Raw genomic sequence first — 27,227 nt, 5'->3', positions numbered from 1 at the left:
TGAAGTCATGAAGTGCTGTGACCATGACCGTGTCGATGATGTTGATTTCTAAATTTATTACTGACAGGCGACTTTCAGTTTAACCTAAATAATAAACAGGGCGCTTGTGAAAAGCATAAATTACCATTTACTGAAACTTTTTATGGTGATGATGTTGTTAAAAGTAGATAAAAAAAGTTGTACGATAATTAATATTCCTGTCGGGGTTTATTGAAAGAAACAAAAATCAACAAACAGAAAAGGAAATCGGCCAGTAAAACTGGATCAATGATTGCTGTTTATTTTTCGAGTTTCGATGTTTGGAAAATATTGTTATACACTAGCGAGTGTTTGACTATTGGAGTGATTGTAAACATGAATTGTGTATTGAGAACTTGGATAGCCGGATTATCGTTAATTGGAAAAAAATAAAATACTGCCGTAACTTCATGTAAAACACCTTTTATATCATTGAGATTTTCAACCCAATATAAAAACGGCGGGCATATACGTATTCAAAATAAGGGTATTCGGATCAAGTTTTCATCAAGGGATTCGATTTCAAATACGTGATAATCCAATGAAAATTGTGAAAGCTATAGTATGAGTTCTTTCCGACAAAGCTTAATTAAAACATTTAGGGAATATTATAACAGAGAACTGATCAGGACGCGTACATGTATTCACTCCGTAAGTATTACAATTTTATCTTTTTGGGTTAATCATATTATGTTTTTATTAAATTTTTCATTTTTTCCCGATATTCAATTGTTCATTGTTATGTTTTGATTGTAATGTATGTTTATTATTCATGTCAGAAAAGAACTCATTGAGTTAATGTTTTCTTGTTATATACCCGACTTTAAATAAAGATTATTGTACCTTGTATCTTGTATTTTTCATTTGCAGACATTTGTTGTATTCATTCAAACTTGGCTTTTCAAGTTAAACATTTTTCAATTTTCTATTCCTGCAAATTATCTGTAAACATCCGCAAAATCAGTGTTAACATCGATAATATTTAAGAGAAAATTTATTAAAATATGTTGTTAAAGTGATATCGTTTGATAAATGAGATTAGAAAATTGGTAGAAAATATCTTAACTGTTTGTATGACATAGATAAATCAGCAGCTATGATCTAGTTCGAGATGTTATCTTTAATAAACAGGTTTAGATTATAAAGCCTAGATATTACATGTACCTGCAAACTATGCTATAATAATTATATGTTTCTTACGAAACGCAACTTTAAGATCAAAGGATACCGAAACCATTGATAGTTTGCAAGTTCGTAAATTGTGAAACGAAGTCAGTTGCGCAATTATATACAATTTTTCAAATTTGATGATCTCGTTTTGTTTGCTTAAGCGATACATAACTTCTATATTAAAACTGACTTAAAAGTTTACAGTTTTGAACTTTCGTTTTTAGTTAAGCTTTCCCAAACACATACCGAAAACTGGAGCATCTTATAAGAGCTGTGAAAACATTAAAGCAAAATATTCATGAATACAATTTAGTCCTTATCAGGCAATTGACCCATTTAAAATGTATGGGAACCTTTATGGTATCATTTTAAAAGTTTGAAATGAACGTATTTGCATTCCTTAAACAGCGTGTGTCAAATGTAAATAAGATCAAGCGTCTTTAATTCACCATATTGATTGAATTTTGAGCAGTCGGGGAGCACAACTATCACAATATGATATCATTTTATTTTTGGTAAATTTATTTATAATTTGAATAAATGAATAACACATGTACACTATATAATATACATGCATTCATTTTTAAAGGTGTCACCGACAATGTTAATCGATGTCAATGGTATACTTGTGTTAATTGTTTTAAGAGCCTGTGTCTTTCATAAAAGAATACTTTCTCTCTGTGATAATGTACGCAAATAGTTCTTAGATTGCCAGGCAAAATTAACAACTAATACAGCCCGGCTCTCCAAGAACAGTTCAAGAAAAAAGTGCTCTTATTTAGGGTGTTATTAAACTATCAGTTGGTGAACTGTTGTTCGTTCCACCGGTAGAATCTGCCACAAAATAAACAAATATTAACAGGAGAAACATTTTGGGCCACTATAACTACAAAATGAGCCTGATTTTATTATATAATGGCAAGTGAGTTGAAGAAATAAAGTAGAACTAATAATATTTCATATATCCTGAGTTTCAGATAAGCCCCGCCAGGCACGGTCAAGCTCTACAGAAACAACATCGTGAACTTTAAACCTCACCGGCAGTTGATTTGTACCATAAATCTTCAAATAATAACAGAACAGAGGGCGTGTTTACTTAACTGTTATACTCCGGGGCAAGACAGAGGTTAATTAATGATCTGGCAATCTTGAAAGACTTGATTATACATACCCATCAGTCTTTGGAGAGAACAATGAAGGAGAAATCACCTGCCAGAACCAGCTCACAACGGGTAACCGGATTCTAGGACGCCGAACTCCCAAAAGCACCATTTTACACACCGTTACGCTTGTATGCATTCTGATATTATACTCATGGGAGTTTCGTAGCAGCTCTAGCAGAATACATGACTATCCTTAGGGAACATTTAACACAGGCTGGAACTTTTGATCACAAGTTCCCCCAAATCAAATTTATGGTGTGCAAGTGTTACACATAACGCAATCTCAAGTGCATTTCTGAAATGTATATATTCATGCTGCAGAGGTACTAATTCTCGGAGAGGTGGTTCAGTCATATGATTTGCATTTTTCTAGGAAATAAAGGTCAGGAGGACACAAACTTAGTACAACAGGATAATAACAGATAATTCTGGAGATATTTTTGCACTTTCCGGAATTTTTGTGTAGTGATAACATTGTTTCTTTCGCGAATGACTTAAGCATTGGAATTTTGGATCTCCGCAGGTGCAGTAACAGGAAAAGGAGAACTGGAAAAGTATGTGAGAAAAGCTTTTTGTGAATATGAGGGGGTAGCTCATATGAAGCAATGTTTCCGCGGCGTGCATTGTGTGTGAGTGGAGTCGTCGATTTAGATATCAGATGTTGAAGATATGACGATGAAATAAATTCAGATATTGCTTGCATCTTTTGGGTGGAGTTGCAGATAATTCTGGTGATAAACTCTCTGCTTTTTATTGAGTGTTAGTAAAACGATTTGAATGAGGGAACTGTTCATCAACGACGGAAATATTGTATCTTGGAAATACCATTTTTTGGTGCCAAAAAAATTAAATGCAAAACACTGGGTGACTACTGTGTTGTACAAATAATTGAACTATCACCGTGTTAGCACTACGCTTCGACACCAATAGGTTTATAAACTAGTTAAAGTGTCGAAAAATCCAAATGGGTCAACAGACAGTAAGTCGAGTGGCGACGAGTCGGTTCCACCAATGGCTGCTGCCCGAGAAGACGGTTATAGGGCTCCTGTCCCTGGGGCTCATTCTGGTCTTTGTGGGGGCCATTCTGTTAGGTGTGGCTTCCTTAATATCGGGGTGAGTTAATAGATATGATGAAAATTCTTATTATTCCATTTTAAAGATTTAAGTTATCGTAAAAAAAAGATTTTCCAAACAGTAAAGTAGTAAATACATCAATTTAATCCAAGTACAATATTGTTATTGGATTAAATTCAAAAGCATTAACATTTCAACAATTTAATTTTAAATTTTATTTGAAATTTACCAACATTAAAAGCTAATAATCTAATAGTGTAGCTGATGAATATGATTTTTTTATCTCACAAAAATTGAACCTCTATCCTTTTAGTATGAATTTTACAAATTAACATTAAACGAATAGACCATAACGTCTGTCTTAACGAAGTTAATCAGTGAGTTTGTTAACCTCAAACCACAGGCTCAACGATAGCCACCTTTTAACAATCAAATTAGCCAGACACGTGTCAATAATTAACCTTATTTGTGTGGAACAAATTACTCGTGCAGATGATTATTGCTCGAGTTTCAGGCTAAAAACCAGACTGGAACCAGCTACTCGCTGACTGACTGAAATCCATTTGAATTTCAACCGTTCTAATCAGAAGCGATAGACATCTTTGTGGCATTCGATTCAAATTAAAACTACTCAAAAATACTTTACATATTTGTTGGCTTAGTTTCGTAACCGAAAGTTTATTTTAGATAGATTTTGAAGACAGGTTATCGTTGTTAGCTTATAAAGGTATTAATGAACGAATCACAGACAATGCTGGAACGTGTTTTAGACAGATTATTACATAGTTTAAAAAAGGTATTAATAAACGAATGGCAGAAAATGCTAAAAACTTTTTTTCTAACAAAAGTAAAGTTTAGAAGAGCAACCGAGAGTGACACATACAACTTTCCAAGGAACAGTTTCATAAACTGGTTCACAAATGTGACTTTTACTTTCTACCAGCAAAAACATACCTCTCCCAACAAGCATTTTTCACGTCTTTAGCAAATTGAAAATGACAGTAATGGCTCAAGGTACCTATCTCAAAACATACCATGATGTAAATAGCTGTACCAACGCTGTTCCAAGAACAATGTACGACTACGGATATACATGTGTGCTTGCCAAAAACTCTCGCAGGAACAACCTGTAATACTGGCAATATCAGCATGTAAACTCAGCAGTCAATTAGCTGGAATGTACGTGCTATGTCAATTTTCGTCACGAGGTCTAGATGTTTTTTAAGTTCCTCATATAATTTAAGCCACACCTTCCTGGTTATTTCTTATTACAATTTATAGGCAACCGATCACGTATCTAACAATGTACGACCGTGACATGTCATCCACATGTAATTACAATCAGGATGTATTTTGTAAGACTTGACAGTTCACACGATATGCTTAACTAAATGTGCAGCTACTTTGAGCTCAAACTGTTCGTTAAAGCACGCATGGCTTTATACGATGTACCCCAAGTCTTTTCCCGCCAAATATTTCTTTTTTTTTAAAAAGGAAGGAATGACTTTTCTATGGAACCATTTAATATCCAGTCTGAGAGTCTATGGCGGTAGATTGTTTGCAGCTAACTTTTTGTGGAAATATGAAAACAACATTTCGTTTACAGTGATGTGAGAATACTGATTTGATACCAACAATTCACATGACAAATGTTAGATAAACACAAAAAACAGTTTCCAGACATTTTTTAAACAAAAGTCATTCACTTGTTGTAGATAATAAACATTTTAGTTGTACCTGGTTAGCAAAAAAGCCACTTGCTCAGTATAAATATATAAGCTTTGACAAAGTAATGGAAATTCCACTTACACAACTCTCAGAAATAAGCAAAACATTGTTGCTTAGCAACTCTTTTGTTGCTATTTTATGAGCTGGGCTAAGCGATGAACCTGACAGAAAAGCTTTGTAAAATACCTTGATTCCAGTAAAAAACTTGAAAAAGTTCCACAAAAAAATGATACTAGGGGTTTCAGTGCTAAAGACATGCGCAGACTTATGTTTTTCATTACATTGGTAAAGTGTGATTTTAACTTTGATAGTGGCTGTTTTCCTGTATTCGTTTGATATGATAGATGCCTAGGGTAAACTATTTGAGATTGCATAACCCTAAATCTTTTATGTTGATTCTGTGTAATTAATTAACTCATATAATTATTCTGCGGTTACATTGTATTTAACATTACATAATGAAATATTTTATATGCGTATATGAAATATAAGAAGCAAAACCAATATGGGTTTTGTAACGTGTTTTGTGTGTGTATATCTGTGTTTTTTTTCAATACTTTTGGTAACGAAGGTTTCATTTTTTAAAAAGTAAAAAGGTAAAAAAGTTTTTTTTTTTTATTTATCAGGCTCATATTTTTAAAGAAAATAAGCCTAAGCGGGAACTAGGGTTTTTGTTCCATTTCACTCATTATTACTATTGTAATAGTATGAATTTCGCCAAAACTAGTCAATTACCATTTATCATATAATTTACATCTTGTTAAGATGTTAAAAGCACTTATATCTTTGTTAAAATCTGAAACACCTGTCTAAAAAATCATCAGCTGCAGGAAAATTCAATTATTATTCAAAAAAATAACAACACGTTTTGGCTTAAAATACAACAAACAAAAACAGTGTAAAATATGTTGAATTTGTTTTGTGGAAGCGAGTTGTTGAAAATGAATGGGATGGTGTCGGAGATACCACGGTACTAAACATCTTTTGAGAACTCTTAAATAAATTGTCTTAGACTATATAAATATACAAAATCGGTTTTTCTGAAATCATGTCGCAAGAATAAATATATAAATCTTTGACGTATGATGTTTACAACAAGCAACGCCCACTCTTCATGTTCTAAACATTGTGTGCTACTTAGTAAGTAAGCAAGCAACCTAAAATACGACAATTGACAATATATTGATACAAAAGAATTCACTTCAATTTCAATGGAAAGTGGTATAGAAGTCAACCTAAATTAGTATTTGATATAATGACAAACAACCAAGAATCTAAATCTCGGATGTTTGTTACGGTAACTGGCAGTTCTCAACCCTGCCTCACAGAGCCTCCGCCCGCACGTGACACGTGTGGTCGCGCATGATACGAGATCTGTCTTCTCTTCCGTCTTTCCCATAAGCGCTCAGAGCGTATGTGGTCACATATGTTACGCAAACTGTCCCATCGTCTTTCTCTTTATTACTATAAACAACATTAATTTTCTCACATTCCCCCCCCCCCCAACTCTCTACCTCCCATTCAATGTATCTCCAGCAGCTGCCTCTTTATGTACCCACTTTCCTTCATCTCCCTCCCCTCAACTATCTCTTTTTCCATACTTCGCTACTCTTCTAATATCTCTATTCCCTTTTCAACTCCCTCCTCTTGACCATCTCTGTTTCCATTCTTTTCATCACCTCTACTATCCTTCTTTCTTTCCTTCATCTCCCCCTCTCCACTATCTCTATTTCCATACATCTTTTCACTACTGTCTTCCCTTTCTTCATTTCCCTCACCTCGACTTTCTATTTTTCCATACTTATCATCACCTCTACTATCTTTCCTTCCTTCATCTACATCCTTTCAACTTCCTCTATTCACCTGCTTCTCATCACCCAAACCGCCCCTCTTTCCTTTCCCTTCATCTCCTTCCTCTCTATTTCCATGCGTTTTATCACCCCTACCGCCCCTCTTCCCGTCCCCTTCATCCCCTTCCTCTCTATTCCCATGCGTTTCATCACCCCTACCGCCCCTCTTCCATTCCCCTTCATTTCCCTCCCCTCGACTATCTCTATTCAACTGCTTCTCATCACTCCTACCACCCCACTTACCTTCTTCATTTCCCTCCTCTCGACTATTTCTATTCAACTGCTTCTCATCACTCCTACCACCCTTCTTCCCTTCTTCATCTCCCTCCCCTCGACTATCTCTATTCAACTGCTTCTCATCACTCATACCACCCCTCTTTCCTTCCTTCATCTCCCTCCCCTCGACTATCTCTATTCAACTGCTTCTCATCACTCCTACCACCCCTCTTCCCTTCTTCATCTCCCTCCCTCGACTATCTCCATTCAACTGCTTCTCATCACTCATACCACCCCTCTTTCCTTCCTTCATCTCCCTCCCACTTCGTTATTTCCCTGATTCTCTTCATCTAAACTATCTTTCTCTTCCTTCATCTCCCTACTCTTTACTATTTCATTTTTTCATACATTACCCCTACTGTTCTCCTTACCTTATTTATATGCCCTTCTTTCTCTCCTTCTTTCTCACCTCTCCACTTCTCACTCTTCCTCAATCACTCCTTTCCTTCCTACCTCATCCACTACTAACTTTCTTCATGTATCTATACCGCCCATCTCCCTATGTTAATTTTCTTCCGCTTTCTCTATCCACTCTCTTCCTGAGTCGCGACATTATCCTTTCCCTCTATCTCACCATAGCCGGTATCCACTCCCACTGATCTTATGGCGATGTGAACCGTTACTATCGATTCCATTCGGACTCCTCGGCCATTTTTTAGAAAACAACCTCGGATGTATGCCGGTACATCAGTTGAAATAGTTCGTAATTTTTTGAATTATATCATTAATTAAAATTAGTGTTTTAGGGTTGTATTTATTGATCTAAGTTTAAATTGATTGCCAGTGAAGTGTATTATTGCAAACATAATTAAGATTTCCAAGAGTTAAGACATAAAGTTGAACTGCTTAATAAAATTACTACGCGATCTACTTGCAGCGGACTTAAACGTACCTCTTTTTGAGTATGTAAACCGTCCAAATACATCCGAGGTTGTTTTCTAAAAAATGGCCGAGGAGTTCCGAATGTATCGATTCATTAGTGATTCCAAGTTATATACAAAATGCAATGAAGAAAATTATCTTTGAGATATTTAAGGCGAAGAAAAAGTAGACTTTAGTTTCAATACACATATTAAAACCAAAAATGGATAAAGCCCAGAAATACAATGTTATTTCATTACTGATCTTATTTCTTCTCCAAAATCAGTCCATTTAAAATGAATTAAATGTTTAGATGATGACATGTTTACGCCCAATTACCCGCCTGTCTAACAAATACAATGCGTTCACCTTTGCTGGCGGAAAATAATTTCAAAAAATATTTTTAAAAACATTTGTTTAAAAAAGTGAGAGAAGAGCGTTTCAGATCAGATCTATTTTTAAATAAACAATAATGAAGACGGCTCTTTAAAACAAATAACGGCATGAGAAACTAAACATTGTTTTTATTTGGCCTCACCCGTGGCATTCGTCAACCCTGGGTGATGTTGATTTTACGATATAACATACCACATCTTAAAAGAATATCTTAAAACTATTCCAGGATGGTCTTCTCCATCGTCGGTGGCCTCCTGTTGGCGGCCGGCCTCATCATTCTGCTCATCTGTATTTGCCTGTGTGCGCATGCGTGCTGCGTGTGGCACGTGCATGACAAGGACACGCAGACGGTAGAAACGGTGAGTTAGTCCGCTTTCTTATCGAATATACGGACCTCTCTGGATGAGGCTATTAACTTTTACTCTTCAACTTGGCGGAGTATGTGAAGATAGATAAACTTGTTTTCCTAAGACCAAGTGTTCTTGATAGGCAATGTAATTAAATCCAAAATTTAGTGACTAAGGCAGGAGCAATTCTCCGGGAAGCTGAATTAATGTTTTTGAATAAACAGGCGTTTTCCCTTTTCATTTAAAAACAAATTGTAAAAGGTATATTTGGTTATTGCGTTCCACAAAATATCTGAAATAGATATGATATCTTTATATATATTGCTAAATAAAAACATGAAATATTCATTTTAACAACCGACGCTAATCAAAGCCATTCCAATATTTCCAGACAATCATAGGCGCTGACCAGGTGGACGGGGAGTGGTACTCGGGCTACGGAACCGCCGATAAACGGGTCCCTAATGGCGTGTTGAGGGACGGGCGGCAACAGGGCTCACTCACCAAGAAACACGTGACCATCTCGCCTCGCTCAACCGATAGTTTCTCGAGCGGCTACATGTCCGGCCGCCAGGCAGACGGCTCTATGAAATCTAGTGAATTCTATGGACCGCGGTCGCCGGTGAAATCGGCCCAGTCCGGCCCAGGTTCTGTGTCGTCTGATATGTCGACGTTAGCATCGTTTGCGTATCTTAACAATCCTAGTCCTGCTTCTCCCTACAGCTCAATGAGCAACAAGAATCAAAGCCACCAGACTAATATACCTATACAGCATACTAGTATGCAGCACGGTTTTGGCTCCGTGCCAAGAAATATGAGTGATGGTCGCATGGCGCAGGTGCGTCCGTATTACACAGATCAATCCGGTTCCGTAAGAACAAACCTACCACCAGAACGACGTCACTCTGATGACGACTACGATAACGCCGGTGATATGGTGCCAATATTACCTCAGCAGACGTATCATCCACAACCGCAGCCGTCACCATGGCAACACGAGATATCGCCATGGCAACATCAACAACAGCAACAACAACAACATAGAGACAGTGGACATTTTAGTAGTCAATGGCAACACTCGCCTCAGCAGACGACAGTTTGGCAATATCAGACGAATGTTGACGGACAACAACAACCAACATGGCGACCTCCGCCACATCCCCGTGACGAAATGGCCCCCGCCGCTCAACCGCTTGTTCGTCCCTCCCAGAAGCGGCCTATGACCTTTGAGCAAATATCTTCCTCCAAAGTTAGTCTGTATGACAATATTCATATGAATCGTCCTGATGAAGATGAATGAATAAGATGACATATATGGAACGGTTTGGACTACGTTTGGTGCTATATGATATTATGTTGTGATACATGTATTCATATATTGAAAGTGCTCTGAATTTAGGACGAGTTTGAAATCGCTTATTTGTTTTAAATGTTGGGAGTTTGGGCTTATGTCGCAACTGTGCCATTTAATGAGTGCAAAATATTATTGTATTAAATGTGTGGATACTTATGATATTTTAAACTTGCTGCACTTGTGAAATTGCATCATCTGTTCTGAACATCTGGTCTGGCCTTCAGTTGAAATGGATATGACCCCAATGGTTCTCCATAGAAACGACACAATGAGGTGACAAGGCCCGGATGGCTCTCCATAGAAATGACACAATAAGGAGACAATTGAATATATCTAGCAAGGTGAAACACCTAAGATGATATATAGTATGATGAAGACATCAATATTCTGGCAAACAAGAAACGAACTATTATATAGTTTGATGAAGACGTCAAGTATTTAGGTTAAGAAAACAGATGATTATATAGTTTGGTGAAGACGTCAAGTATTTAGGTTAAGGAAACAGATGATTATATAGTTTGGTGAAGACGTTAGTATCCAGGTAAAAAAAGTAAATGTCGTTACTGAGAGTCACAGACTGACAAATAACTAACTGTACATGAAAACACTGCCAGTACAAACAGGCTGAACGCCAAAGTTTTGGTTGGCACTAAAATTTATGCCTGTACTTTCAACAAGTATAAACTGCAAGAATGATAAATGGAATCTAGAAGCAGTTTGTTTGCTATAACTTCAAGAACTTGGCTTCCAAACCACTGTGCATCACCGTTTTAAGATTGCATTTATCAACTTCATGCAGGAAAACTAATATTTGCAATGCATGTAACATTGTTGCATAATTATTTGGTAAATGGTGAAAAGCTGAAAAAATTAAGCACTGCATGTGTTGTATTATAGATGCACGTCGACTTGAAAGTGTTTAAGCGTTAATGGTGCTTATTTCGTTATGCGTTGTAATCACTCATAATTCATATTCTGCTCACTGTTGTTAATTGGAAATAATAGGGCATGAGCTGAATTACCAGTCCTATACATGTCCTTTAGACCCCTGCAACCAGGAAAAAATATACTTTAGGCCATAATAATTTAATAGTCAGGACGGAAATACATTACAAGTCTATTTCAACTACGGATGTAAACGTGAGACATAATATGGACTCAAATGTCTGTGGTTAAGAGCTAGTTTTTTGTATTTCGGATATGTCAAATGTCCGTTATATCGAAGTATCTGTCTTTATCCTGATGACTTCGACATAACGAGTTTCGACTGTAGTTTGACCTTACCTCATCGACTTGAAAAAAAACAACATCAACCCTTAAGTTTGTTATGCTTTTCCGGTGTAATATAATTTTATTTTCGTATTTTTTCATGGAATTAAGATGAGGGCGGGGTAAAGCCAATTAAAGTATTTTCTTTGGCCTTAGGTGACCTAGATTTACATTCATTTATGAGGGTGGGGTAAATCCAAACACAGTATTTTCTGTGACCCTGGGTGACCTTTATTTATATTCATTTATGAAGGCTGGGTAAAGCACAACACAGTATTTTCTGTGACCCTGGGTGACCTATATTTACCATCATTTACGAGGGTGGGGTAACGCCAAACACAGTATTTTCTGTGACTCTGGGTGACCTATATTTACCATCGTTTATGAGGGTTGGGTAACGCCAAACACAGTATTTTCTGTGACCCTGGGTGACCAATATTTACCATCATTTATGAGGGTGGGGTAACGCCAAACACAGTATTTTCTGTGACCCTGGGTGACCTTTATTTACCATCATTTATGAGGGTGGGGTAACGCCAAACACAGTATTTTCTGTGACTCTGGGTGACCTATATTTACCATCATTTATGAGGGATGGGTAACGCCAAACACAGTATTTTCTGTGACCCTGGGTGACCTATATTTACCATCATTTATGAGGGTGGGGTAACGCCAAACACAGTATTTTCTGTGACTTAGGTGACCTAGATTTACATTCATTTTGATTGATTTTGTTGCTATAGCAGAAACTCATATAAAATAAATTGTCATTGTCAAATATTTGCAAATGGTTGTTTAATTATTTAGAACATGTACATTTCTGGGCAAACATTCTTAGTATTTGAGATACGAGCAGTTTAGTAAACATATTACAGAATGTCATATTTAAATGTCCCTATACCAAGTCCCAATTTCTCAAAACATTTCATATCCCTTATAACAGGATAAAGCCAAGCTCAATATTTTTGATATATTTTGTGAAATGTTTACATTCTAAAGATATTTTGAACTTTATAGCTCACAGATTGAACGTTTGACAACTTATTTATTTGTCTTGGAACAAGCCAATTTTTGCGAAAATCCATTGAATCCAGTTAGATAAAACTGAATGGGCTCAAGAACTCTCGAGAAAATTGGGCTTTGTATTTAAATCGATTCATTTTGCAAGTTCATGTTTATGTTTATGTAGGTCAAGGTCATGCAATTTATACGCAAATATGTTTCATGTCATTATATCTGATAAATGTTTTGTAATTACAGTTGTTTTATATATTGATATTACATAAATAAAGACTGTTCTCTATTGAGGTTGTTCTTTTAGCCCAAATGCAATCAAAGTTTCAACATTACATATCCACAAAGTACCACATGGTATCCAACATTAGGGTTTTTATCTCCACTTTAAATGGGGCCAAAAATAAGGCCTCATTCACAATTAAGAAATTGATGATGCTTTTTAACAAAATTTTGCATTCTGATTATTACTATATTTATATCTATTCTTATATCCAGTACATAAACAGAAGCACTAAATACTAAGGCTTATCTGTTCATTGGTGTCTCTAGCGAACAAGGGGGATTACAAGACAATTGTTAAAGCCAGGGTGAATGGACCTGATAACTTGTGTTCCCACTTGCTTTTGAATATCATGAGCATTTTTTCAGGTGACTGTAAATTAATTGCATGAGTTTCATCTCCGCCGGCCCCCTCTTTTTTCTACTCATCCTTAAATTTTATTGACTCAAATAAAACTGTTGAACTAGGGTCTGTATTTGCTATGAGTCCGGTATTGTCCGGGAATGTCCGGTACTGTCCGGGAATGTCCGGTATTGTCCGGGAATGTCCGGTACTGTCCGGGAATGTCCGGTATTGTCCGGGAATGGCGTTTATTCATACCTACGGTGTCGGTGTATAACATTCACATGTAAAAAAGGATAATTGTTACAATCGTGTTTCTGGTTCGTCAAGAAACACGTGTATTTCGTCCCTTATGCAATAAGAAAGAGCATGAACACATATTTGAATGTGAAACAGTCATCAAATAAAACAAAATAAAATGTCACCTCCGATAACATTTAAAAAATGGATGAAAATCTAGCAGTTAATTTATATTGGCCTTAGCTATGGCCAAGTTAAGAGTCTTTCTACACTGACACCGACACCAATGCTAGACAATATCTCGTTTTCAGTTTCTTAAAAAACCCTGGATGAGTTAAAAGTTAAGGTATGTACATTCTCTCTTGATATTAACTTATTTAGTTCACACATTCATGCATCAGTCTGGAATCTTACGAAAAACATGTTCTCCAAAATATTTTATCTGCCAATATCTGAGACATTTTTATTCCCAGACAAAACATAGTTCCCATAATAAAAAGAACTTCAAACTACCTGTTCGGCTCAGATAATGAGCACTTCAATTCTTGGCATGAGAAATGTTCTAAAACATCTGATATGAATTGTCAGGTAAAATCAATTTTATGCTAAAATCACCATTTCACGATCAATATTTCAGTGCAAAATATGAAATAACGACTTGAAAAGATCATAACAATTTTCTGGGGATAGATAAATCCTGCCATAATATCGAGTTATAGATGATCTTGATTACATTTTACAAAAATATGAAAACAAGTTAGGAAAAAAATCCTCATCGAGTCGATTTAATCTTGCTTTTGAAATGAATGAGAAATATTGTTTGAACAATAGGAACACCAGCAAAATGAAAGGTTATATGATCAGAGTTGTGACAAATAAAAAAACAAACGAAATAGTCTTCATGTTATATAAATATAAATATTAAAGAGGAAGAAGTTTTGTTTCATAAATTCATTATGGTGTATCTGTAGATACCATGCCAAGGCCACTTCTATGAAGACCATGTCAAGGGTATTTCTATGAAGACCATGTCGAGGCCATTTCTATAGAGACCATGTCAAGGACATTTATAAAACGACCATGTCAAGGACATTTATAAAACGACCATGTCAAGGCCATTTCTATTGAGACAATGTCAAGGTCATTTCAATAGAGACCATGTCAATGCCATTTCTCTAGAGACCATGTCAAGCTCATTTCTATTGAGACAATGTCAAGCTCATTTCTATAGAGACAATGTCAATGCCATTTCTCTAGAGACCATGTCAATGCCATTTCTCTAGAGACCATGTCAATGCCATTTTCTATAGAGACTATGCCAAGGCCATTTCTCTAGAGACCATGTCAATGCCATTTCCTATAGAGACTATGTCAAGCTCATTTCTATTGAGACAATGTCAATGCCATTTCAATAGGGACCATGTCAATGCCATTTGTCTAGAGACCATGTCAAGCTCATTTCTATTGAGACAATGTCAAGCTCATTTCTATTGAGACAATGTCAATGCCATTTCTCTAGAGACCATGTCAATGCCATTTCTCTAGAGACCATGTCAATGCCTTTTCTCTAGAGACCATGTCAATGCCTTTTCTCTAGAGACCATGTCAAGGCCATTTTCTATAGAGACTATGTCAAGGCCATTTTCTCTAGAGACCATGTCAATGCCTTTTCTCTAGAGACCATGTCAAGGCCATTTTCTATAGAGACTATGTCAATGCCATTTCTCTAGAGACCATGTCAATGCCTTTTCTCTAGAGACCATGTCAAGGCCTTTTCTATAGAGACTATGTCAAGGCCATTTTCTCTAGAGACCATGTCAAGGCCATTTTCTCTAGAGACAATGTCAAGCTCATTTCTATTGAGACAATGTCAAGGTCATTTCTATTGAGACAATGTCAATGCCATTTCTCTAGAGACCATGTCAATGCCATTTCTCTAGAGACCATGTCAATGCCTTTTCTCTAGAGACCATGTCAAGGCCATTTTCTATAGAGATTATGTCAAGGCCATTTTCTCTAGACACCATGTCAATGCCTTTTCTCTAGAGACCATGTCAAGGCCATTTTCTATAGAGACTATGTCAATGCCATTTCTCTAGAAACCATGTCAATGCCTTTTCTCTAGAGACCATGTCAAGGCCTTTTCTATAGAGACTATGTCAAGGCCATTTTCTCTAGAGACCATGTCAAGGCCATTTTCTCTAGAGACAATGTCAAGCTCATTTCTATTGAGACAATGTCAAGGTCATTTCTATTGAGACAATGTCAATGCCTTTTCTCTAGAGACCATGTCAAGGCCTTTTCTACGGAGACTATGTCAAGGCCATTTTCTCTAGAGACCATGTCAAGGCCATTTTCTCTAGAGACAATGTCAAGCTCATTTCTATTGAGACAATGTCAAGGTCATTTCTATTGAGACCATGTCAATGCCTTTTCTCTAGAGACCATGTCAAGGCCTTTTCTATAGAGACTATGTCAAGGCCATTTTCTCTAGAGACCATGTCAAGGCCATTTTCTCTGAGACAATGTCAAGCTCATTTCTATTGAGACAATGTCAATGCCATTTCTCTAGAGACCATGTCAATGCCATTTCTTTAGAGACCATGTCAATGCCTTTTCTCTAGAGACCATGTCAAGGCCATTTTCTATAGAGATTATGTCAAGGCCATTTTCTCTAGACACCATGTCAATGCCTTTTCTCTAGAGACCATGTCAAGGCCATTTTCTATAGAGACTATGTCAATGCCATTTCTCTAGAAACCATGTCAATGCCTTTTCTCTAGAGACCATGTCAAGGCCTTTTCTATAGAGACTATGTCAAGGCCATTTTCTCTAGAGACCATGTCAAGGCCATTTTCTCTAGAGACAATGTCAAGCTCATTTCTATTGAGACAATGTCAAGGTCATTTCTATTGAGACAATGTCAATGCCTTTTCTCTAGAGACCATGTCAAGGCCTTTTCTACGGAGACTATGTCAAGGCCATTTTCTCTAGAGACCATGTCAAGGCCATTTTCTCTAGAGACAATGTCAAGCTCATTTCTATTGAGACAATGTCAAGGTCATTTCTATTGAGACCATGTCAATGCCTTTTCTCTAGAGACCATGTCAAGGCCTTTTCTATAGAGACTATGTCAAGGCCATTTTCTCTAGAGACCATGTCAAGGCCATTTTCTCTAGAGACAATGTCAAGCTCATTTCTATTGAGACAATGTCAATGCCATTTCTCTAGAGACCATGTCAATGCCTTTTCTCTAGAGACCATGTCAATGTCATTTCTCTAGAGACCATGTCAAGGCCATTTTCTATAGAGACTATGTCAATTTCATTTCTATCAAGACCTTGTAAGGGTCATTTCTATAGAAACAATATTGGCCATTAGAATTGATGTGGACATGGCCTCTAAAGAAATGATTTCTTTAGAGACCATGTCCACATCAATTCTATAGAGACCATGTCCAGGCCATTTTTTCTATAGAGACCAGTTCAAGGTTATTTCGTTAGAGACAATGTCAAGGCCATTTCTATAAACGGTTTGAAACTGTATACATGTATAAACCAAGCCTGTCTATGTGAGAGATGATTGGACTTTAATGCAGGAGATGAATGTTAGAACTTCTTGACACTTAAGATAAACCATATACAAATAAGCTTGTCAGTCCATCCAACCATTTGCAATAATGTTGAATTCTGATGCCTGGTGACAGCATGTAATTTTGTTATCATTTAAAGGGAAATTGCTTACTGATCACTACTATGTCAAATAAGTTACCAAATTTAAATTACAAATATATAAAGGCAGTTTGTTCTTTATTTCAAATGAAATCGGAAAATGAAATTATTGTCATTTCAATGTTTCAAGGTCAAAGCAGCTTGTTGGCAATTTTTCAATCAGTATAATATTTACACATGTCTCCTCTACATATTTACACATTTTAAAATGATACCCATATACATATGGTGTACAAGGCATAAAATGTTCACATAAAAATAATAATTTTACATTTGAGACCTTAATATCTTAACCATCAGATTGATAAGGACTTGAGCTATGAATTATGTTAGACTATAAATAAATTGAGTGCAGAAGAAATGTTCTTTGTTGTTTCATTTATTTCAAGGAGTTTCTAAGTGATCTTAATTCTTGAATGGTTGCAGCAGAGAGACCGTTTGATGTATTTTCATGTACAATGCGAAATGTTACAGAATGAATATAATTTTTTTACAAAACGTTATGATGTTATTCAGTCATAACACTTTAAAAATGTCGAGAAATAAATACATGCCCAATTCCCTGGCTGGGGGAAAAATCCACTAAAACCTTAATAAAGTCAAAAAATACCACATGCCCTTTTCCCTGGCAGACCCCCCCCCCCCCCCCGTGAATTTTGATCATAAATCTTTTTATTTTTGTGAAATGTAGACACTGCATTATACATACATTTTTTTACAACATATAGCCTCAACACAGTGCTTTTCAGTAAAAAAAAAGAACAAGTATAAATATGCTTGCAAGTTGCAATGGAACGACGATTACTGATTGTATCTCTCAAGTTGAAGGCAAAATGCTCTGGTTTTCTGAATAAAACCTTCCTTGGAAACCTTCCTGATTAATGGCACGTATAAGATATTGATGCAATTTCTAGATGTGTTAAAACTCCACTTAGCTAATGTAAAAATACCCTGGTTTTCTGAATAAAATCCCCTGGGGAGGTTTCCAGAAATGAGGCATATATGGTGATGTAATGTGAATTGAAAACCATTTAATTTTAGTTGAAATGTTACAACCTTAAACTCTTGAACACAAATTTCATAAGATTATGATATATTCTAAAACTGTATCATAATCATTTTAAAAGAAATTTGATTTAACTAGTCAACACAATTATGCATCATTTCTGAGAATCAAATACATATGCTTTCATTTATCATAAAGGGGCTGGCTCATGGTAAAGAGCACTTTTTTATTACAAAAATGTGTGGAATATCATTAAGAGTGTTGAAACTCAGAAACCGACAGCTGAAACCTTTCAGCAAATGTTGATACCTGCTCAAATATCGTCTTTGAGGATCACATTTTCAGCGATTTTATATTTGCGTAATTGTTTGATTGACACATTCACGTGATGTTATCAATGTATTTTTAAAATATTCATACACTGTTGTATAAGTGCTTATGGCATAATAGATTATGGTTTTGGTTTTCTATTTTTTTCTTGACTTCACCAGGGTGGGTTTGCACCAAAATATTTTTTTATACTTTAATTGTATTTTTTTCTGCAATTCAATATCATAGATAGAGTAAAATAATAAAATAAGTGTTTTCATATGCATTTCCAGGAAAACTTATTCTTAGTTAAAAAAATATACAAGAAATTTTAATCTGAAGTGCATTGTTATGCACTTGTTCATCTGTCATAAATCTGAAGTTCACTGTGGGGAAACTGTTAACCTGTCACTAATCTGAACTTTTATTTCCTCTAAAACTGCAGGGCATCATAGGGTACAGCCAGGGAGATGTTGTATCTGGATGCCTCTGGCTGGTCGTACGTTGATAGACAGACTTCAGGAATATCCTGGTTGGTTAGATCGTCCAGAAAGTTGTAGATGCTTATAGAACCTCGATATCTGAATAAAGAAAAAAAAAACATGTTTGAATTATATGTCATCAAACAGCACAACTTGGTCATGAGCAACACATCTTAGATCACTTTTAATACCAACAAAGAACTATAAGTTACTTCCCTTTCTCAGTTTTGATATTGAATTGTATGACCCTTTATTTGTTTAATTGATGTTCATGACCATTGTATGGATTTTGTCTGTTTAAGCTACCTGAATGCATTGTTGAAATAAATGTCAAGGCAGTATTTATTGCCTATGGTGTCAAAATACCCTATTAACTTACCACCAAAATGCACTATTAGGTTAGTATCAAAATACACCATTCAAAATACCCTACCAATAGTGTCAAAATACCCAACTAACTTTGCATCAGAATACTTTATTAACTAAGCATCAAATACCCTATTAACTTTGTGTCAAAATACTCCATTACTTTTTTAGCGATTAATTTAGTGACGGAATACACAATTAACATAGCATTCAGCATCAAAATACCCTATTAATTTAGTGTTCAATTTTCCTTCTAATTTAGTGTCAAAATACGTCATAATTTTGGTGTCAAAATACCCTATAACCTCAGTGTCAAATACCTTATTCAATTTTTATGAATGTTGAGAAAGCTACCTTTTATGTGTGACTGATTCACCTTCATCATCAACAGGGTACCGGTTTGATGGAACATTCCCAACAATCAAGTTCTTGTCCTCAAAATGCAAGTAACGAATAGGATGTCTGAAAAGAAATATAATCAAATTCATGGTAATGACCATCAAAACATTTAAACAGTTTTTGCCAAAATCAAAAAATTACACAATAATGACAATGACACAAACTTCAACAAACCCTGGACAAGATAGAAATAATTCAGCTTTGCAATTATGCTAATAGAGGTCAGGAGGATCAAATTTATTTTCCAAATATTATATACATAAAATAACACAAACGCACCTATTATTATATTCCCAGAGTTTACTACGAGTCCGCCTGTCCCATACACGTACAAACCCGTCCTCCGACCCGGACACGACCTTCCATTCGTCCATCTGCACGGCACGCACGGGTAAAGAATGATAGTAGCCATTCTCGACCGGATCACGTTCACGGACGTCATAGACACGCACCCTATAACATAGAAAGTAAAAAATATAGATGTGTGTTTTTTATTAACTTATTCATACGACAGTAATCTGTGTGGTCGATTATAGAGTAACATAAGACAATTCAATTTTATATATGTTTTCATTTAGCCGGATACTACATTCTAAAAACTACAATCAACATGATAAGCTCATCCCAGCAGTTGATTTCGCTAAGGGCTCATGCAATTGCATGTTTAGTCTATAAGGGGACAAGCATGACCGGCCAAAAACTATTTAGAAAAAAAAATCCATAAACAATCATGACCTACTTGCGATCAGCTGACCCTGTGACCAGCTCGTGCGCGGGACTTTCGTGCATGTTGAGAGCTGTAATCAGCCATGTGTGACCAGCCAGTGTTTGTAGTAACTTTCCTGAGCCGATGTCATACAGTTTGATCTGCAAGGTTAAACTGAGTATAGTTGTAAGACAGGAGAATTGTCAAGCGGTAGACTGCAAATCTTAATTTATCAATAGATGTATAGTTCTAGTATACAGAGAGTATCCACTTCTGGTAGTCTTGTTTAAAAACATCCTATTTTGGCAGTATTTAATGTCTATGTAGAATTAGTTTCTTTTCCTGTAAGGTTCAATTTGTATACCTTGTTGACTTAATCTGTTTGCAAAGTGTGAAATTCTATATCTTTAATAAATCTTGAAATCTAGACAATTTATTTCATTATAACGCATTCCATCAGTGTCTACTATGATTGAGAGGAATAAACCATAATCCGCAAATCCAACTTTAAACAAATTGACAATTTAGAGAAAGAAAAGGCTATGTATCCTATAATACATGTACTACCGGTAGTATGTACATAAAGAATAATTGTCAAACATTCTTTCTAAGAAAGGCTGATTTGTTTATCATTGTCTACGTTACATTAATGCCGTTGCAAAAACTGACATTAAACTCACTGTTAGTTTATCATCAAATCCTGCCCATGAGCCTATTCCCAAGGCCACGCCCAACAACGATTGGTCAACTTTGAAGTCTACCCTATCTACTGATGCTCCATAGATGTTGTGGAGTTCTGAGGTTGACCCCACATATGCCGAACCCTGGGGGTTAAGTGTGTGCATGTAGATGGCGTTTTGTTTTGAGTAAATCACAGATGGTATATCACGGCTTGTCGATGGATACAGTTTCACATGGTGGACCTGGGAAAACACAGCATAACTTTAACACTTGTTATGCAAAACAGCTTTAAGTATCCAGAATTAAAATACAAAAGAATACTAGAAAAATGCCAATGTTCATAAAAATATATTTTCTGCCCTTTAACCTTAGTTAACCTACAAATACGACCTTACAGAACTGGCGCATCTTAATTGTGTCAGTTATTGCATGAATATGATCAATATAGTCAATAGAAAAAACATTAAAAAACTACTTACGAAATTCAAGCTTTGGCATGGCTTATTATAAGCTAATCATCTCAATGGTTATCATAAAATCATTTTTTGATTAAAAAAAGGAAAGTCTTCTGTGTTTTCTAACTTACATCAAACTCAGTATCTATCTGCATACTATTAAATTCAGAGTCTGGTCCCTCCCTAAGAAGTATATCGATGAAATGTGCATAGCCAGTGACCAGCATATCTCCACTGGGAGCCAGATTAATGGATGGAGTATATCGGTGCCCGGTTCGAGCTAGATGAGTGTATACAGGTTGGGTACCTGCATTCATATCCCAGATGTCAATATTTCCTAAAAATATAAATATATAAGTTGTATTAAGACGTATTAACAGATGTCCAAGTTCTTTCAAAAATTACTAAGTTTTCCTGAATTGATATGTTATTGTGCGTTCCAACCACAGGGGCAGGTTGCATTGTTTTGACCCACAACACCCGTTTTTTTTTTTTGTTTTTTTTTTTGAAGTAAGAATATGATGTGGTAACAAGTTACAGTTACCACATCATATTCTTACTTATGATAAATTAAAAAACAAAACAAAAACGGGCGGGGGCGTGGTATGTCAAAACAAGGCAACCTGCTCCTGTGGTTCCAACAATGATTTAAATGCCATGCCGCATTTTTGGTTACATGTCAATTGCATGCAAAACAATTTACAACTGATTGATGCTCAATGTTGGTTGAAGCCCATGAGATATGACATATATGTTTCACAGTACCCAAAATCCTCAGCTTTATCCCTTTTAATCAAAAGGGCCATGAACGTTACTAGGGTTTTATCTAGAGTAACGACCAGAATGTGCACCTTCCTGCCTTCAAGAATTAAAAGCTTATCAAATATTTTTTTTGTTATGATTATCAATTTAAACAAACTTTTCATATTGAGTAGTTGAAACCTACAGTAAAATTACTTCAAATATTTAAAGCACAAATTCTAACATTTTCTATGAAATTCATAATGCTTTTAAAAACTAGAACTGTAAGCCATAGGCTAACGAATACCCCCCACCCCTCCATGTCTAGGTTGTTTGCCCTGGAGTTAGGCCGGACAAAGCTAATTTTGCCTACAAGGGGAGATAACTCCAGTCAGGGTCATGTGACCTGTACCAAATTCACAGAGGCGAAAGTTTACAACATGGCCATTAATTTCTGAAAGTTTGATAAAGATTTGTTGAATAATAACAAAGATGAATCCCGGACAGGGCTTATTTTGCCTACTTTAACACATCAAGGGGAGATAACTCCAGTCAGGGTCATGTGACCTGTACCAAATTCACAGAGGCGAAAGTTTACAACATGGCCATTAATTTCTGAAAGATTGATAAAGATTTGTTGAATAATAACAAAGATGAATCCCGGACAGGGCTTATTTTGCCTACTTTAACACATCAAGGGGAGATAACTCCAGTCAGGGTCATGTGACCTGTACCAATTTCACAGAGGCGCAAGTTTACATCATGGCCATTAATTTCTGAAAGTTTGATAAAGATTTGTTGAATAATAACAAAGATGAATCCCGGACAGGGCTTATTTTGCCTACTTTAACACATCAAGGGGAGATAACTCTGGTCAGGGTCATGTGACCCGTACCAATTTCACAGAGGCGAAAGTTTACAACATGGCCATTAATTTCTGAAAGTTTGATAAAGATTTGTTGAATAATAACAAAGATGAATCCCGGACAGGGCTTATTTTGCCTACTTTAACACATCAAGGGGAGATAACTCCAGTCAGGGTCATGTGACCTGTACCAATTTCACAGAGGCGCAAGTTTACATCATGGCCATTAATTTCTGAAAGTTTGAAAAAGATTTGTTGAATAATAACAAAGATGAATCCCGGACAGGGCTTATTTTGCCTACTTTAACACATCAAGGGGAGATAACTCCAGTCAGGGTCATGTGACCTGTACCAATTTCACAGAGGCGCAAGTTTACATCATGGCCATTAATTTCTGAAAGTTTGAAAAAGATTTGTTGAATAATAACAAAGATGAATCCCGGACAGGGCTTATTTTGCCTACTTTAACACATCAAGGGGAGATAACTCTGGTCAGGGTCATGTGACCCGTACCAATTTCACAGAGGCGCAAGTTTACATCATGGCCATTAATATCTGAAAGTTTGAAAAAGATTTGTTCAATAACGACAAAGATGAATCCCGGACAAAAAAAAAACGGACGGACAGACAGACGGACAACCCGATTCCAGTATACCCCCCCAAACTTTGTTTAGGGGGGTATAATTATTCACTGCCCGATACAATAAGCTCTTTTGTCCTTCAGTGTGCTCTTTTCCGTAGCACCCTGTCCATTTTAAAACCTGGCTAGAAACCTACGTTTCTTTATCATTATACATAAAAGTTCTATGTTATATATCAGTCCTACCATGTGTATAGGCAGCCACAGTGACCTTGCCAGCTGTTTGCACACTATCCACCAGATTAGTCTGCCCCGTCCCCTCTGTATCATCTGTTGGGGCCAAAAGGGCCGTAGATGAGGGCTGGAACACACAACTCTCATCACCTGATATCCTCCACAGCTTGACATCACCATTGGTGTACCTAGAAGATGAAAACATGTATAATTTCAAAGGCACAAGAGCTGCATATCATTGGATCTATGCAGCTTGTATAAATGAGCGATAAAAGAACTAAACACTTCTAGTATTATGAGTTTTGTGCAAATAAAGAGGTACGTTACTCCTGGATGAAATGAAATTTTTATTTGATTTTTGCTTTGCATGTGTTTTTATATAGATTTTGAGGAATAAAAGAAGATATCCACTTTAATGCAAGAACTCAATATCTGCTTCGATTTTCATACATGTGTTTACCATTATTGAATTCTTGCACTAGGGCGACCATACAATTGAATTTCAATGGTATGATCACCCTAGTGCAAGAATTCAAAGAAACAAAAAAGTCAGATACATACCTTAACCAAAGGTCACAAAGAACAATAATAATATTAATTTCTTCAGGTGTTTTGTAAGACTATTATCTTAATCTACCATAGTATGCGGAGAGAAAAATCAAATTGCTGTTAAGAACTGCAATGAAAGCTTTTGGATAAAAGATAGAATCAATGCTTCTAAAAGTCAACACATTTTTTTAAAAATTAAACCTCAAGTAATAATTGAACTGACCCTGCCACCACCGTGTCATCACAGGAATGTAGACAGGTGAGGATTCCGCCCTTCATGTGCTCCAGCTTGGTCAGCTTACCATTGTAGTTCTGTGGAATAATAAAGATTTAGAAATAGTCTAGTTCAGCTCCTGTTGGAGACATTTCATACATATTTGAACATTCGAAAAGTCAGAAATAAATATTAATTTAATTAAATTAAATATCAATGTGGCCTTTTACCTTAATTTTTTTGTTAGGATAGAAAAAAAAATCAATGGAAATTATAGAAAAGACAATTTCTCATTAGCTAGGTTGTTGTTGTTAAATTTACCCCAATTCCTTTTTTTCTTCCTTTTGCAGTATATGCAGGATCATGAACTTAGTTGGCCAATTACTTCAGTAAGGTCCAAATATGGGGCCAAATTACATTGTTATTTTTATTATTCAAATACATTTAGTATATAAACTCTAATGTCAAAAAAGTATGCCACCATCATATCACAAGTCCAGTTTAAATAGCAAGTGTACCACCAGCATACACAAAAACAAAGTATAATTATGTTCCAGGTTGCCACCTCAATAACACAAGAATATTATACCTTCCAGTTTGCCACCAGCATGAGCTGTCGCTCCACATTATGCTGCACAATCTGTTTCCAATTCGACTTCTCCCTTGTTGTGTAAATCTTCTCCTGACCGAGACGGTGACAGATCTGACACCACAGGAGTTCATCTTCCGCCAGACTCCTCCAACTAGAACTAACCTGGCAAAATATAAAGAGGAGACATATCCAGTCACTGGCAGCTTGTACCAGAGCAAATCATTATTGTTTTCGTCTATCATAAATTAAGCAACAACATTTGGAGACCTACTCAGATATAACCATACTAGACTCGTGGGTCAGATAATTTGAACTAGTCTGAGTTTCTATAATGTTATTTAAGCAAGACATTTTTAAAAAACTCTTTCTAAACCATACATGTTGTTCTTTAGTTCAATAGAATATAATTCAAATTATATACCAGAGTATAAACATTATTTGTATTGAAAATACCCATTTTTGTTTGATTTGATAAGTAGTCTTGCATCTTAAATGCCCATTTTAAAATAATGTTTTAATGTCTAGTTAAATTTCTTGAAATTTTGAAAATAATATGAAAATTATAATCAAACCGTGTCAATAACAAAATCCAAAAAAGTATTATTTTCTCCAAACATTGCTTTCAATTAATTGATAATACAATCATTAATCTATTTAATATTAGATGTATGTTGAACAGAATTATCATAATAATATTGAAATATACATGGATAATTACAGGTGCTATGATGCTAGACTTTACCTGAGCACAACTGCATAGATCCTTTACAGAAAGAAATTGGAATATCTTTACAGCAACCTCCCTTGGAAGGCTTATGTCAAAGAAAGGTATTTCTGTGATTTCATCCTGAAAGAAAACATGAAATGGCAATCATTTTCAAATATAGGAGTTACTGTATATAACTATGAGAATATTAAAATCTAACCTTAAAATGTTTATCATCATATATAGAGCATATTCAATGTTTCAGATATATGTAGTAAATTTTAAAATAATAAACATGTAATACCAAAATAGTTTACATCATTCTTCATTAACTACATGTGCAGTTCGATGCAAATAATGAAGTCAAAATTTAAGTAATAAAATATAGTATTTTGTAAACTGATGATATATACAAACCACTTTCGCTTACTATATCAGAAATAAGTTTATCGAGAAGTCTCTCTGATGGAACTTCAGTTGACTGTCGCTCCACAAATATTTCCTCCAGCTTCAAGGATGACAATTTTTTCAACTGTCTTCTTTTACTGTAGCTTTCAATATGTTTTTCTCCTGAATGACCTGCTGTAGCAGCTGTACTTACAACAGTTGTGTGTTCTTTAGATTCAGAGGCTGGTTTGAAATTCTTTAATATGACATCATGGTTGCTATCAAAAGCACTTGATGCTCTAGTATTGCATACTTCTGAACCAATAGAAACTTTTAAATCAAAATGATCATTTGATTCCTTTGAGGCTTGAGCCAATGGGTCATCTTGTTTGTCATATTTCATTCTTTTTGAAATAGGTTCTGATTCTAGCTCCTGCTGCCATGTTTTCCTGAATGTCTCAAGTAGATCTTCTTTCCCTGGTTCAAGAGCCATTATGTCAGGCCAATTAAATGAAGAACAATAACAACAATTGCAACAGTTCATCCACAAATGCAAAACCTGATCACATCTCAGCAAAAAAGCCAGGACAAATAATTAGGAAAGTACTTTCATCATAGATCTCTACATCCATCATAGATCTCTACATTATTAAATTTTATTAAATCACTTTTCAGACAAATTTACTCATAAAACCAATGATTTGATCGTCAAATTATGCAAAATACGTTCATGCGCTGTTGTCAATAAATAACAGCAACGTTTTTCAACATTTCAATTTGTTTACAAAAATCTTGATCTGTCAGACGCTTGGTCTTTGTAAATCACTTTTTTCACGAAG

At 35.7% G+C, this 27,227-nt stretch overlaps 2 protein-coding genes across 3 annotated transcripts; one reads left to right on the top strand and one right to left on the bottom strand.

Moving 5' to 3' along the window:
• The first annotated feature begins 542 nt into the window (after positions 1 to 542).
• On the top strand, positions 543 to 12,810 carry LOC128232714 (uncharacterized). 2 transcript variants are annotated; one of them, XR_008260564.1, is made up of 5 exons: positions 543 to 669; positions 2,166 to 3,464; positions 8,763 to 8,895; positions 9,275 to 10,679; positions 10,730 to 12,810. XR_008260564.1 is itself a non-coding variant. In XM_052946422.1 (4 exons), exons 2-4 carry the CDS (start codon positions 3,316 to 3,318, stop codon positions 10,181 to 10,183), a joined length of 1,191 nt encoding a protein of 396 aa, XP_052802382.1. In that variant the 5' UTR covers positions 543 to 669; positions 2,166 to 3,315; the 3' UTR covers positions 10,184 to 12,810. The 2 variants fall into 2 exon arrangements, 1 of the variants encoding a protein (XP_052802382.1); XM_052946422.1 differs by having other exon boundaries at positions 9,275 to 12,810.
• A 4,986-nt stretch (positions 12,811 to 17,796) lies between these two features.
• LOC128231137 (F-box/WD repeat-containing protein 8-like) lies at positions 17,797 to 27,209 on the bottom strand. Its single transcript, XM_052943571.1, has 11 exons — positions 26,432 to 27,209; positions 26,038 to 26,142; positions 25,293 to 25,457; positions 24,713 to 24,801; positions 23,953 to 24,128; positions 21,652 to 21,857; positions 21,065 to 21,307; positions 20,418 to 20,545; positions 19,958 to 20,131; positions 19,634 to 19,741; positions 17,797 to 19,012 (listed from the first exon to the last, which is right to left on the bottom strand). Exons 1-11 carry the CDS (start codon positions 26,930 to 26,932, stop codon positions 18,865 to 18,867), a joined length of 2,043 nt encoding a protein of 680 aa, XP_052799531.1. The 5' UTR covers positions 26,933 to 27,209; the 3' UTR covers positions 17,797 to 18,864.
• Positions 27,210 to 27,227: the final 18 nt, after the last annotated feature.

The sequence above is a fragment of the Mya arenaria genome, chromosome 4 (genome assembly GCF_026914265.1).
Source record: "Mya arenaria isolate MELC-2E11 chromosome 4, ASM2691426v1".
Taxonomy (NCBI): domain Eukaryota; kingdom Metazoa; phylum Mollusca; class Bivalvia; order Myida; family Myidae; genus Mya; species Mya arenaria.
The sequence above is the reverse complement of the archived record's forward strand: the minus strand, read 5'-3'. Positions and strand labels throughout refer to the sequence as shown.

Coding starts and splice junctions, on each gene's coding strand:
- LOC128231137 (XM_052943571.1), bottom strand. CDS start 26,932: ATGAACTGTTGCAATTGTTGTTATTGTTCTTCATTTAATTGGCCTGAC. Junction 21,308..21,651: donor AGATAGATACTGAGTTTGAT/GTAAGTTAGAAA, acceptor GTGTTTTCCCAG/GTCCACCATGTGAAACTGTA. Junction 19,742..19,957: donor CTCTGGGAATATAATAATAG/GTGCGTTTGTGT, acceptor ATTTCTTTTCAG/ACATCCTATTCGTTACTTGC.
- LOC128232714 (XM_052946422.1), top strand. CDS start 3,316: ATGGGTCAACAGACAGTAAGTCGAGTGGCGACGAGTCGGTTCCACCAA. Junction 3,465..8,762: donor GTGGCTTCCTTAATATCGGG/GTGAGTTAATAG, acceptor AAACTATTCCAG/GATGGTCTTCTCCATCGTCG. Junction 8,896..9,274: donor ACACGCAGACGGTAGAAACG/GTGAGTTAGTCC, acceptor CAATATTTCCAG/ACAATCATAGGCGCTGACCA.